Source organism: Choloepus didactylus, chromosome 24, assembly GCF_015220235.1.
Source record: "Choloepus didactylus isolate mChoDid1 chromosome 24, mChoDid1.pri, whole genome shotgun sequence".
NCBI classification, from domain to species: domain Eukaryota; kingdom Metazoa; phylum Chordata; class Mammalia; order Pilosa; family Megalonychidae; genus Choloepus; species Choloepus didactylus.
The window spans coordinates 572,436-586,117 of NC_051330.1; the positions used below are offsets into that span (position 1 = coordinate 572,436).

The window sequence follows — 13,682 nt, forward strand, 5'->3', positions numbered from 1 at the left end:
AAGTGATTTAAGTTAGTTTGTCTAACCTGCTGCTGGTTTGGTGTTTGCATGTCCGGCCCAGGCAGGGGGCCCACCAGCTCCATCCGTGTGCACCGTCTGGGAACCGGCTGGTAACCCGGTGACCAGAGTCCTTTACCAACTCTGAGCTGTACTCTCAGAACATACTGCACGTGTCATGGAGCACACGCCTTCAAACCGCCTGAGAATTTTCTCCAGTCCTCCGGAACGATCGCCTGCTGCCCACCCTGGAATGGTTGTAAATTCTGTGAAGAGCTCCTCCCATCCATTGTGGCTTCCACTGAGGCGCTCACACAGTGTTAGTCATGGGATCCAGTTTGCACTCACCAGATTTTAGTTCACGTTTCCAGAGCACAAGCGATCGCTCACGGAGGCTGTGTAAGTAGAGCGGTGTGACAGTGTGTTCTGATGGGAGCCTTAGAATTGTTAAACTGTAAGCTAACAGTGTGTCCAGAGCTGGGCCTTGTGCCAGCTGTGCGCCAAGGCTGGATTTGGGGTTACCCCCTCCCCGCTTCACAGATGAGTCTCATCTCTGGCTCACGCTCGCCCCTGGTGGGTCGGCTCCAGGGTCCCCGTCTCAGCCCCCTCCCCACATTTACCCTCTCACTGGGTGTCACCTCTGCCAACATCTGTGGGGCACCCACCGGGGATGAGTAGGGCGTTCAGAAGTGGGTTGGATGCACTTTCTGCCCTTCGGGAGCTCCCCGTGTGGACAGATAGGGAGACCCTCATGGCAGTGTAAGGTAAGTGCAGGTTGTAGCGGCAGGACGGGGCCTGCCTGGCACAGCTCGAAGGTAAAGACGGTAAAGGAAAACCTCCGGGAGGAGCAGGTGCTCGAGCTCCATTCTGGAGGAAGGTGAAGGTCTGTGGGGGGACGGAAGGGGGCGGGAGGTCGTTTCAGGGAGACAGAACAACTCCGGGGAAGGCTGACAGGTTCCGTCGCCGTCCGGCCGTGGATTGCAGGTGGTTTGATGTTGCCAAGAATGGGCCCCGGTGCCAAGGGCCTCCTGCGCTTTGTGGCACTCGGATTTTATGCTCGGTGCGGTTGGTCACCGCTGAAGGAACCTAGGAGTGCAGTAGGATCGCTGCTTACTCTCAACAGAGCGCTCTCTTTTCCTCCGACTTTTTATTTGAAAGTGATTATAGATCCACGAGAAACTGCCACACTAGCGCAGAGAGGCCCTTGTGCTCTTTGCCCAGTTCCCCCAGTGGTTGTATCCCTATATTGCAGTAGTCCGTATGGAAACCAGGAAGTGGGCATGGCAGCAGCGTGTGCAGAGTTCTGTGCCGTTTCACCACAAGTGGAACTTCGCATGACAGTCTCCGCAGTCACGCTGCCGACCCCTTCGCAGTCACAGCACCCCTCCCCACCACCCCCAACCCCTACAGCCTCCGGTCTCTTCTGCATCTCTCTAGTTTTGTCTTTTCAAGAATGTTGCATAAAGGCACTCATACGGTGGCCTTTGGAGATGGACTTTTTTCACTAAGCGTGATGTCTGTAAGGAGCCTTCTGGGCTGTCGCGTGCATCCATCGTTGGTTCCTTTGCGTGGCCGAGCAGTATTCCATGGTGCAGATGCAGACGCAGTTTATTTAACTGTTTACCCATCGAAGGGTGTTTGGGTTGCGATTATGAATAAACAGCTGTGAACAGGCGGCACAGGTTTTTGTGTGGCAGAGGTCTCTTTTATGTGGCGTGTGTGCAGTGGTTTAGAGCTAGAAGGGACGGAGATGGGGAGCAGCGGGGCCAGGTCAAGCCCTGAGAAGGCCTTCCCAGAGCTCTGGGAGTGGGGACGGAGAGGACGGAGCAGGAGGGGGGCGGACAGGCCCGCGTGTGGGAGAGGGGTCTGTGGGGGGAGCCCTGGTGGTCCTCAAGAGCCCGCAGTGGGTGACTTGAAAACCAAATGCTGTTGTTACTCTGTGTCTGTGGAGTATCCTGTAGCCTAAGAACGGATGCTCAGAAGGCTGGCCCCGAGATGCTGGAGGTTCTTGGTGTTTCAAAGGAAGATTAACTTGCTGTGCTGTGCTGTTTTAATAAGGATTCAGGTGGGAGAAGGGAACAATTGCATAAAAAATTCCAGCAGCAAGTATTGAAACAAAGAGGGTTATCGCAAGGACCTGCTTTTTAAAATCACAGCTGTCAGTGAATTTAGCTGTTACACGTCTGGGGGCTCTGAAGCATTAGTGTGATTAGATGTTAATAATTGAGTCTCTGGACGACTGCATCGCCGTCGTCGTCAGAGGAGAATGAATCTTGGGCTGAAGCCAAGCGGACGAAAGGCTGCTCCTGTGGTCTGGCCCTGAGCAGCCCTTGACACGTCCCTTTACTTTCTGGATAGCATCGGAGACATCGAAGCTGCACGTGGGAAGAACATGAGTGTTGCATTCACCCCTAAATTTGATTCTGGGCCAGGCCACTTCCCAGCGGGGAATTGGGGCAGCCCCCTGCCTGCCTCTGAGCCTCGGTTTCCCCATTTGCGGGGTGGGGATAGCAAAGCACTCCTCACACGCCGTTCTAAGATTTTATAAATGGGTGGTTCAGAGGTTGCCCTTTGCCCAGCTCAAACTGTCTGCCTCAAATCCGTCCTCCATGCAGGTCGGAATGCTCCTTCCACAGGTTTGCATCTCACGTGTTTTGTTTACCTAGTTTCTTAATGAACGACACGCAGTTTTAAAAATGCAGAGAAAACTGGTGGGAAAAGCGAGTCTTCTCACATGGTTTCTCTGCACTTGCTAGTATATACTGTGTGTTTGTTTGTATGCACTGGAATTTACTCTGCGCACTCTTTGCAGCTTGCTTTATTGCACTGGAATTTACTCTGCGCACTCTTTGCAGCTTGCTTTATTTCTTTTACGTACCTTGAACATCTTTCCACAGCAGTGCCCATACTCCCTGTATTCTTTTTAATGGCTCTGTTGTGGCTTTTATGCTGTTATTTATGTAGTCAGTCCACACTGTACATTTTAAAGTACATCTAGTTTTTTTGCCTGCTACAAGAAATGTCACAACCATTCTTGCACAAAGATTTTGAAAACCGTGCACATGTATTTGCCAGATGCATTTATAGAAATGTATTTCCCAGGTTAGGATTCATGTGTGTTTAAAATCTTGATCAGCTATGACCTATTTTCCTTCCAGAAACATATTTCACCAATTTGCAGGTCTCACCAACACGTGTGAAAGTACCGGCTTCCTCGCACTTTGGCCCACATTCTGCACCCCTGAAGTCCCGCCCTTCTCCTGCAGGCAGGCGCCTTTCCGCCCGTGTCTCACGCCCACGCCCAGTTGGGCCTGTGCGTTCTCCCGGGGCGCTTCCTGGGAGGTGCGGGCGGCGTGTTTCGCGGCTGTGGGTTTGAGGGAAGGAGCGCTCGGCGTCAGGGTCCGCGGCCCCCAGCCTGGTGCTGTCGCACTCGTGGGCCCCCAGGAGACGCTCCGGAGGAGCTCAGCAAATGTGAGTGATTTTCCCACGACGGTGGGGTGGGCGCTCTGCGCTGTGCTTTCCCGCGTTATGTGACTATGTAGTACCAGCGTCGGGGTTTTCTTTTACTTGGAAAAAATCAGCAAATTTAGTATATTTGCAGAACTTGAATCGCGGATATTTAGAAGACTCCTAGAGGTAGAGAATTATTCTTTTTTAAAAAAAAGCATTTCTAACTTTAGCTCTAAATGGCTAAGAAAGTTCCTCCTGCCCGACGTCTGTAGAGTGGATAGATTTTGCTCGTGTCCTGTCGGTGACGGCGGGAGAAACACGAGTTGCAGATTAAGCATTTAATTCGCCAGCGTTCGTGCGCAGTCGGGTGAGATGGGACAGGCCCCGGCTCGGGCCTTAGCAGGGGCCGAGCGATCCCGGCCGCCCCTCGCCCGGGCTGCAGAGCACAGGGGCGGCTGCGTCCCCTCGGGAGCCTTGCGGGGGTCCCGGGAGCCTTGCGGGGGTCCCGGGCTGCAGAGCACAGGGGCGGCTGCGTCCCCTCGGAGCCTTGCGGGGGTCCCGGGAGCCTTGCGGGGGTCCCGGGCTGCAGAGCTCAGGGGGCGGCTGTGTCCTCTCGGAGCCTTGCGGGGGTCCCGGGAGCCTTGCGGGGGTCCCGGCGGCGGAGTGAGGGACCTGCCGCAGCGGGACGAGAGCGGTGCCGCCCCAGGGAACCTCGCTCCCTGGAGAACGGTCGTGCTTCGTCCACAACCCCGGTTTCTGAGCCCGGATAATGTTCCGTTTTGTTGAAATAGAAGCTCAGCAGAGCTGGTCCATCACTAGCCAAATTACACGTGTTCTCCCGTCGCCTCGAGGTTCTCTCTCTCACTCTCCTGGAGCACGTGGCGTTGACAGGTTTTCACTTTTGTTAATAAGTTGCCTGATGGATTTCAGTTTTCCTCCTTTACCTAAAATAGCACACACAGGTGATTTAAAAAAAATTTTTTTTGTCTAAGAAGGGCAACTTAATTTTAAAATCAGTTTAAGTGTTGAGATGGAATTTGAGGAACAGTTCTAGAACCTGTTGTGATGGAATGTACTCCCCTGAATTCACAGAAGCCAGCCTGATGCTGCTGAACTAGTCAGCACGTAGCGTGCAGGCGGCCGGAGCGGAGAGAGTGACGGAGCTGCTGACAGGTGCAGATCCGTTTGTGCGGCCCGGGGGAGGCAGGGGGTCCAGCTGACCCCAGCCCTGTGCCTCCAGCTCGTGCAGGAATCTGGCTGGTGGGTGGCTCTCCCGTCTTCAGCATATGGCTTCCTTCTCTGGATCTAAAACAGCTGTTCCCCCAGCCAGCAGCAGGGGAAAAAGCGGATGGGAGGGTGTTTTAGTTTCCTGGTTGCTAAAACAAAGAGCTCACAATGGGTTGGCTTAACAGCGAGAACTTACTGGCCGAAGGCGCCTTCCCCCTGGGGCCGGTGTCTTCTGGCTGGCTGGTCATCCTTGGGCGTCCTCGGCTTTCCCATCACACAGCAGTGCACACGGCGGCATCTCCTTTCTCCTCTGGGTTCCACTGGCTTCCTGCTTCTGGTGGCTCTCTGTGGCTTTCGCTTCAAGGTCTCCAGTAACAGGCTTAGGACTCGTCCTGATTCAGTTGAAGTCACCTCGTCAGAAGGTCCTGTTTTCAACGGGCGTACACCTACAGGAACAGGTCAAGATTTAAAACATGTTTTGCCACGTGGGGTACATAATTCCAAACCACCACAGAGGGGAAACCGCTTTCTGCAGAAAAGGCAGTCGAGAAGGAGTACACATCACTTCTGCCAAGGCAGAGAGCCTTCTGTTTACCAAAAGGAAGAGGGGAAGATGGACCGTGGAGTACATTAGCAGCCTGCGCTGAGTGCTTTTACCCATCCTTTAGGCACTTGAGACCTAACCTGTCCAAGGCTGAGCTCACCAGCCCTTTGCAGAGCTCTCCCGCTTACCTCCAGCTTCTCCACTGTCATTTCTCCCCCGTGTCCTCCAGGTCAGCAAGTCACAGACCAACTTCTTCCAAGCTCGTGCATTTCTTTATGTTCCCCAGCTGCCACTACCTGTCGTGTGTCCTGGTTTGCTAATGCTGCTGTTACGCAATATACCAAAAATGGATTGGCTTTTATAAAGGGGATTTATTAGGTTACAAACTTACAGTTCTAAGGTCATTAAACTAAGGCATCAATAAGAGGACACCTTCACTGAGGGAAGGCCAATGGTGTCCAGAACACCTCTGTCAGCTGGGAGGGCACATGGCTGGCGTCTGCTGGTCCTTTGCTCCCGGGTTCTGGTTTCAAAATGGCTTTCTCCAAAATGTGTCTGGGCTTCTGTCTCTCTTAGCTTCTCTCTCTCAGCTCCTGTGTATCCTTGCTTCTTTCTCCCAGGGCATTTCTCTCTAAGCATCTGGGGTCTTCTCTTAGCTTCTCCGGGGTAAACTCTGAGCTTCATCTCTTAGCTCAGCATCTCCAGACATCCTTCTGTTCGCATCTCCAAGCATCAGCAACCACCTGGGTCTGTGTCAGCTCTTAGCTTCTCTTAAGGACTCCAGTGAACTAATCAAGACTCACCCTGAATGGACGAGGTCCACATCTCCATGGAAATAATTCGGTCCAAGGTTCCACCCTAATCAACAGACTAATCAGTCAGCCCCACCAGATTGCATTAAAGAATATGGTTTTTCTGGGGGACATAAAATATCCAAGCTGGCACACCGCCCTATTATTCACACTTTGCATTGGTGTGGTACATTTGTTATAACTGATGAAAGCACATTTTTATAACTCTGCTATTAGCTACAGTCCATCGTTTACAATAGGGTTCACTGTATGTGTAGTGCAGTTCCATGGATTTAATAAAAGTTTTTCTATTATCGTATTTACAACCTAACATGTCCCCTTTTAAGCACATTCAGATGTGTATTTCAGTGCCATTAATTACATTCACAGTGTTGTGTTACCATCAGACGTTATCAGGCAAGAGCCTGGGAACCCCGTAAATGTAGGTGCCTGCTGAGGGCTGTTTGTTTTCCAGATAAAGTCACTCGGGTTCCTGCAGAGCAGGGGTCTGTGACCTGCTGCTTGGGCCACAGGGCAGCTTTCCGAGGCTGCCAGTTTATACACGCATCTGTGTGAGTGCCTGAAGCGTGAGATCATTGGCTGAAGGTTACAGTGGAATTTTCTTCCTCCTGAGCCCTGTAGTGCAGTGGGGCTCGGGGGGAGCTCTGGACACTCACGGGGCAGGAGCATCCGAGGGTCTGCACGGCTCGGATGGGGCCACCACAGCCTCCCGTGGCCCTCCTCTCTGTAATGTCCCCTTTTTACAATTACTCTGACCCACAGGCCCTGCTTTCTTGTTCATCACTTTAGCCTCAGTTTGTGGACTTAGCCCAGTACTGGCCCATTTGTTTTTCTGCAGGAGTCCTAGAAGCAGTCTTTGAAACAGTGCCTCCATCCCCGTTTGAGACGGTGAGGCATGAACTGGCCCTACAGGGAAGCACATGGCGACATTGTTTCAGAACAGCCACTAACAATGCCCATGTTCTTTTTTCCAAAGATTGCGGTTTTCTACTCCAGGTTCTCAAAATGTGACCACACAGGGTCTCAAAATTCCTTCCTTTCACGACGGTCTCATACGACTGAAATGTCTTGGCATCATTTGTGTATTTCTTAAGTTTGGAATCTCGTCAAATTGAGACAATCAACTCACAGCCACATTCTCTCTGTTCTGGTTTGCTGAAGCTGCCAGCATGCAACATACCAGAAATGGGTTGGCTTTTTCAATGGGGGGTTATTAGGTTGCACATTTACAGTTCTAAGGCCATGAAAATGTGCTAATTAAGGCACCAAGAGAAGGATCCCTTCTCTGAGGAAAGCTGCTGGCATCCGGGGCTCCTCTGTCACGTGGGAAGGCACATGGCGGTGTCTGCTGTCCCTTCTCTCCTGGGTTCTTGGCTCAAAATGGCTCTCAGTTTCTGTGGGTCCTTCTTGCTTCTCCCGGGGCATTTTATTTCTTAGCTTCTCTGAGCTCTGTCCAAAATGTTTCTGTCTTTTATCCTCCCATAGAGGACTCCAGCAAGGGGATTAAGACCCACCTTGAATGGGTGGGGTCACATCTCCATGGAAACAGCCTAATCAGAAGGTCCCCACCACAGCAGGTTTGCACTCACAAGAGTGGATTACAAGGACGTGGCTTTCCTGGGGACATAACTCTCCTGTACCAATACCAATAAATTTGAAACAGTGTTGAGTGAGTCATGTGTGTACACTTTTGTAAGAATGCGTGTTCCTTCTGCTTTCCTGTCAAGGAATCTGATGACTGTACCTGCTGTCCGGCGTGTCGTGTGAGCTGCATCATGAGTGACGGCAAATGTGACAGCCAGTTCTACAGCGTGCAGGTGGCAGACTCCACTTTCAGTGTCCTGAAACGCTACCAGCAGTTGAAGCCCATCGGCTCCGGGGCCCAAGGAATTGTTTGGTGAGTATGGTCTGCTTTAACGGTGTGTAATGAAAAGTAAAACTGAACCACCAAAATTGAAACACACTAATAAAGAAAAATACTCTTTTCCTCGCTGTAGGTTTATGGCCTAAATTGACTGAACCTCTAGTTCTGGTTATTTGTGGTCAGACTGTAGGATAGAAACCCAAGTGCTGCACACACTTAAATAGGGAGCCATTTTTCTTTTTCTTTCTTTGTTCCTTATTTTTCTTTTCTTTCTTTTATTTTTTTTCCTCATTTCCCCTGTCCTGATGCTGTCAGGGTATTAGGTATGCCAGTGAGTTTTGACAGAAGTGTGGAGTTGTATTCATTCTTCGCCGTGGCCACCTTCTCCCTCCTCCCCGTTCGTTCCCCGTCCCTCGTGTCGTTTCTGGGTGCCGTGACTGCGGAGCCCGCCGTTCAGCGGCAGGAGGCGGCTGGTGGTCTCCTTTCACCCCTTGGATTAACCAGGAAGGATGCCGTGCGAGGGGCTGGGCGGCCGTCTCTGCTTGGTGGCTCACGTCAGCTCTGTCCACCCGGGACGTCAGAGCCCTTGGTCTGATCCTGAACCTTAGTGTCTCACGTGGTGAGGCAATCAGCCGCCATGACTGCACCGTGGCTGCAGGAAACATTTTCACATGTTTCTAGACCACAGTTAGCTCTGCCCCAACTCTTCATCCCTTACTTCCCTGGGTAGGCTCGCTCTTTCTTTCTTTTTTTTTTTTTTTTTTTTTTGTCGATAAAAACAAGATTGTCTTTGCATCTAAAAGGAATATAGAAGCTCCTACCCCATCTCATCTTGATCTCCAGCAGGCAGAGGAGATTCAAGATTAAAGAAAGTCTTGTGGATGGCGTGTGAGGATAGTTGAAGCTTTTATCTAGAGAGGCTGAGCTCTGAGACTCCTCGTCAGTGGTTTTTAACGGATCCTCTGTGGCAAATAAGTGTGCTCAGGGAATTGAGTTGTTTTCCTTGGCCGGGTGGTGGTAGGTGCGGGTAGCTCTGAGAAGGCTGCAGTCCAGGGCGTCCCGGTGAAGTAGGTGGAGGGAGAAGGGGCTGTTTGGCAGGAACGCACAGCTTGCGTCGGGAAGTGGCCGCACTGACGTCTCAGCAGTAATGTGCTCTGTTGGTGCTTCAGTCCAGGGTTCCAAGGGAAGGTCCCGAAATCAGTGAAAGGGTCAATTTAGGAAACTTGGGCGTGAATGAAGTTTTCGAAAATAAAGCTTTCTTTTGATTTATAGTCCACTTCTTGTTTGGAATTAGTGGTAATTTGATACAGGTAATTTGGCAGGACTGAGCTCAAGGACATTTAATGTAATAACCCCATTAAGAGGCTAAGAAATCAGTAATTAATTATAAAATGGAAAGCTTTATAAAGGATGAGCGGTAAAACAAATGACTTCATTACATGTAAACAATAAAATCGCCTCCCACTTCTGCAGAGATTTGGCTTTGATTGCCAGGTTGCCTCTGATGCTTTTTATGTTTATTTCTTTTTTTAAGATAAATGTTTAATGATGAAATTATCCATGGTGGAGGTGTAATTTTCATTTAAAAATTCTAGTTTTGAAATAAAAGTTCCTCATATACCGTCATATGGTAAATCTCTTCTGTAGTAGTAGTGGTAAAATTACGGAATGGAGAGTTCTGAATTTTCTAAAAATTGAGAAAGCTGGAAGCTGCCTTAAACTAAAAATATTTGTTATTTTCAATGGAAACGTGAGTCCCGCTACTGTATTCTTTAATGTAGTAGTATTTTCTTGTAATCTTGTATGTAAAGCATGTTGCAATCTTCTTGTAATAGCTTAAGTTACAGATGGAATCTTAGCAATTTCACTTAACTCAGTATTTTTGTCATTTAAATACATTCATGACAATTTATGAGCAGCTTTCATCTCATACACAGAAAGGAAGAAACCAGTATGTTGAGGCTAAAATTTTAACAACCCCCTAAATTTTATCTCCAGCAAATCCCCTCAGGCTGTAGCCTGAGTTTTGGTTCTAAGAAAAGAAACAGAAACTGGGTTTTACTCCTCTCTGCTCAAAATGACATCATCACTTTGAACTGACAGAGGAATGATCTTATTAATAAGCCCAGGCACATGTAGCTAACAGTTTATTTCATGATCTGTGAAGTTCTTAATTCATCTAATTGTGTAACTCAAGCCAGTTATTCAGTTGCAAGTAAGAACCTTTCTGTCGTGTCAGCTTGTTTTGCTTGGATGGATGGATGGGTTCGTTCACTTTGTTCAGGTCTGCGCCATCGTTTTATTGAAGAGTCTGTGCAGTTAGGAGAAGTGCTCTTGGATTTGTGGGGAGTTGCATCTTTTGGCCCTTGTGCTGCCGGAGCAGTTAGGCCGGGGTGGTGGGAAGGCCTCGGCCTGAGTTTTTGTTGACCTTACGGCTGCCCCATCACAGGGCCGGGGCCAGTTTCCTCTCGGCCGTGGGGTGGGCTGGCTGTGCTGGAGGCCACCGTGGTGGCTGAGCCGTGAGGGCCCGACCTCAGGGTGGCCGGAGAGGAGCTTTTCCCACTGACATTTTCCCCACGTGACTCCTGCGGAGCTTTCCTGGCTCTGTTTGTCTCTTGGTGTTGGCATTTTGCTTTGAGCTCCCGGGAAGAAAAGCATTCTGTACCTGGTACAAAGACAGGGTCTTTCCACGTGGCCGCTGCTTGGGTGGACAGGAAGCTGTGAATTGTGCAGTGAGACCCCTTCTTCCACTTCCACGGTGCAAGGGCCCAGGGTGTCCAGCCTCAAGCCCTGGCCTCAGATAACCCTGTTGGCTCAGCGGTTCCTTCCCTGCAGATACACCCGGTTCTTTCCCTCTTTCCTGACTTTTCTCCCCAGTGCATCTCTTAGACTGGTTCTCCCAACCTCTGAACCCCACCAGTCTGTGCACATCCTCCCCTGGTCTTCGTCTCATCTGTGAACCCCCGTGTAATCTGAGCTCACGCGTTAAGCAGTGCCTCCTCTGTGTGTGTGTGTGTGTGTGTGTGTGTGTGTGTGTGTGTGTGTGAGTGAGATGCACACTCAGGCAGGCAGGGAGCTGCTGGGGGTCTTGGGAGGTTGGTCATAGCCTTAGAGAGGTGCCGTCCCCAGGAAGGGCTGTGTTCCCCCCAGGTAGCTCGCCGTCCACTCGTGGTCCACGGTTAGCAGCGATGGCACGGCCGGTGTCACCTGATCAGGATGAACGCTCCGTGACCCTCAGTGGGTAAACGGTGAAATGAAGGGCTGGGAAGGCCCCCTGGGGCCCCCACCTCGCTGGAGGTCGGGGTCGGCCTGGGACCGAGACCCCACCGTGGGCCGTGGGGGCCTTGCTGCCTGCGCTGAGGGGAGGCTGCAGTGGCCCCGAACGGCCGGTGCTATTTGCTGTGACCAGGGTCTGACCCGAATCTTAGTAATAATGAGTAAATAGTCATTCGGTCCCTGTCTAAAGATTGCCACAGTTAATAGATCTCTGTAGAACACCTGTTACGTTCAGGAACTGTTTACTTCTTATAGCTGTAATTGACATTCGGTTCTGTGGTATCCTCTTGTCTTATATTCTGATTGAGGAAGTAAATACTTTATAAGTGATTTTAGCCTCCCTCTCCCTTTCCGCCTTTTGTGTCCATCCTTCACCAGACTTGGAGCGTCAAATAGCGTTGAGAAATTATCTGGTAATGATACATTCCTAGTTCTTAAAAAAAAAAAAGAAAAGAAAAGCCAAACACTGGAATTTGATTTTCTTTTATCCCGTTAACTATTGCCATCATATGGCTGACTGATTTGGCACTCTGCAGTTTCCTTTTGTCACTATATACTTTTAAATCCTCCATCAGTGGCTCTTTGGGGTACAGTAGACAGATAAATAGCCCCCCAAGAGGTCCCAATCCCCAGAACCTGTAACTGTGTTCCCTTCCGTGGCAGAAGGACTTCACAGGTGGATCGATTCAGGGTCGTGAGGTGGGGGTTAGCCCGGGGTGTGCGGGTGGGTCCGGCAGAAACTCAGGGGGTCCTTGTGGAAGGGGTGCATGGGGATGAGGCTCAGGGAAGAGGGGACGAGCAGCAGAGCTGGGGTGACGGCCTCCAGAGCCGGAAGGGGCCCAGAGGTGGGTTCTTGCAGCCGCACCTCGGGGTGACCCCGTGAGACACAGCTTGGGCCTGTCATCTCCAGAACGGCAAGGGGAGGGAGTTGCGTTGTTTGCAGCCAGTAAATTCATGGTGATGTGTTATAGTCGCAGTAGAAGTTCATGCAGAGAGCACGTGTGTTTTCACGTCATCGCAACAGTGTGCAGTTTACAAAACTCGTTAATCATCTCTTTAAATCAGAGCTTCTTCCAGTTGTAGGGGACACAGAGTAAACCAGAGTGCAGGTAAGGCCAGTCCCCTCTATAGAGGCAAACACAAGAGCTGGGACTAGAATCAGATATTCTGACTCCTATTTTAAATTGTTTTTACAGTTGTGTTTGATGTGTTTATTTGTATATTTTTGTTGTTTGTTAGAACACATTGATAAATTTTGTTAGGAGATAAGCTTCAAAATGTTTGTCATTTTTAAATGTTTATAAAAATCAACTAAGTTATATAGTTAAATTATTAAGTAATTGCAAGATTTTGTAGCTCTGGTGGGGAAAATGCATGTACATTTCTTTTGTGTGGATATTCAGTTTTTCTTTCTCCTTCTGAAATCTCAAGTTTGCTCAACCAAAGTAGTGATAGTTCTTTATTTTATGAAACCGCTCTAGGGAACGTTTAGCCTTTTTTGTGTGTGTTTAATGTGAGGGCAGCGCTTAGAAGTGGCAGTTACGGCTTTGACATGGAAGAACTGGCATCGCTCGATTCCTTTTTGCCTCTTCTAGTTCTGTAAGCATGAAAACTGGTCTGTTGATAAAAATAAATGAAAATACAATAATGTCCACAATTAAATATCCATGATAAAGGAGATATTTGATGCAGTGCATGGAGGGTTGTGACTGAGGAGACTTGAATTCCAAGTCCAGCTTTGTGACCGTGTCCTTATGGGCCTCCACATGTCCACCTAAGTGAGTAATGTGGAACTTCTAACTTAACCTGGAGGGCTGAGAACCCAGACAGAGAACAGGGGGAGAGTAATCAGCAGGTGAGGGCTGTTAGCAAATTTCTGAAATACAGAAAGTAGTTGGAAGCTTGTTGCGTATAAAGCACCAGAGGAAGGGAGATTAAGTGGATGAGGCATTTGCAGCAAGGAAGATAATCCATCTAGTAGAACCCCAAAGGGGCTGTGGGAGTAGAGGTCACAGAGACAGAGGATGAAGGTCAAAGAGGTGGCTAAACATAGGGAGCTCCCAAGATTTCCGTCCCCAGCACTGTGCCGCTGTTGAAGTAGCTCAGTGTTTACTCCCAGAGAGCTGATAAGGTGGTGAAGGGTTACTGGGCGAGGATCTAAGGGTGGGACAGCTGAGAGGTTGAGAAGTGTTAAGGGCTGCCTGTGGGGTTAGGAGATGGAGAGTGGAGTTCAGGTCCTCCGAGGAGAGGGGGGCCTGGTGAACTTCCTTTGCTCTGAACTGGGACCACAAAGGGTTGCTTTCTAGGAGTGCAGGTGAAGCGAAGGAAACAGGCCACCCAGATTCAGATCATCTCATTTGCTAAACTAGTACTTGGGTAGGCCCCCGTGGCTAATGTCCCCAGGTCCCTGGCAGAAGCAAACGTAAATTCTCCCTGGAGGAAGATGGCATCATAGCAGATAGCACGTTATTTCTAGATAGCAAGTGGTTTTGCAAATGCACGGTCCGGCACA

At 49.8% G+C, this 13,682-nt stretch overlaps 1 protein-coding gene across 7 annotated transcripts in view; it reads left to right on the forward strand.

The window, feature by feature from the left end:
- The window catches only part of MAPK9 (mitogen-activated protein kinase 9), a 56,401-nt gene that overhangs the window by 4,457 nt on the left and 38,262 nt on the right, over nt 1–13,682 (forward strand). For 6 of the 7 annotated variants that reach the window (XR_005214084.1, XR_005214085.1, XM_037817551.1 and 3 more), the window contains exon 2: nt 7,758–7,927. Coding sequence is in view for 4 of the 7 variants with exons in the window: in XM_037817551.1 (XP_037673479.1) it covers nt 7,806–7,927 (122 nt within the window). In the remaining 3 variants the exon portion in view is untranslated. Of the gene's footprint in view, nt 1–7,757; nt 7,928–13,682 lie in introns of those variants that run through there. The other variant, XM_037817555.1, reaches the window with a different exon arrangement.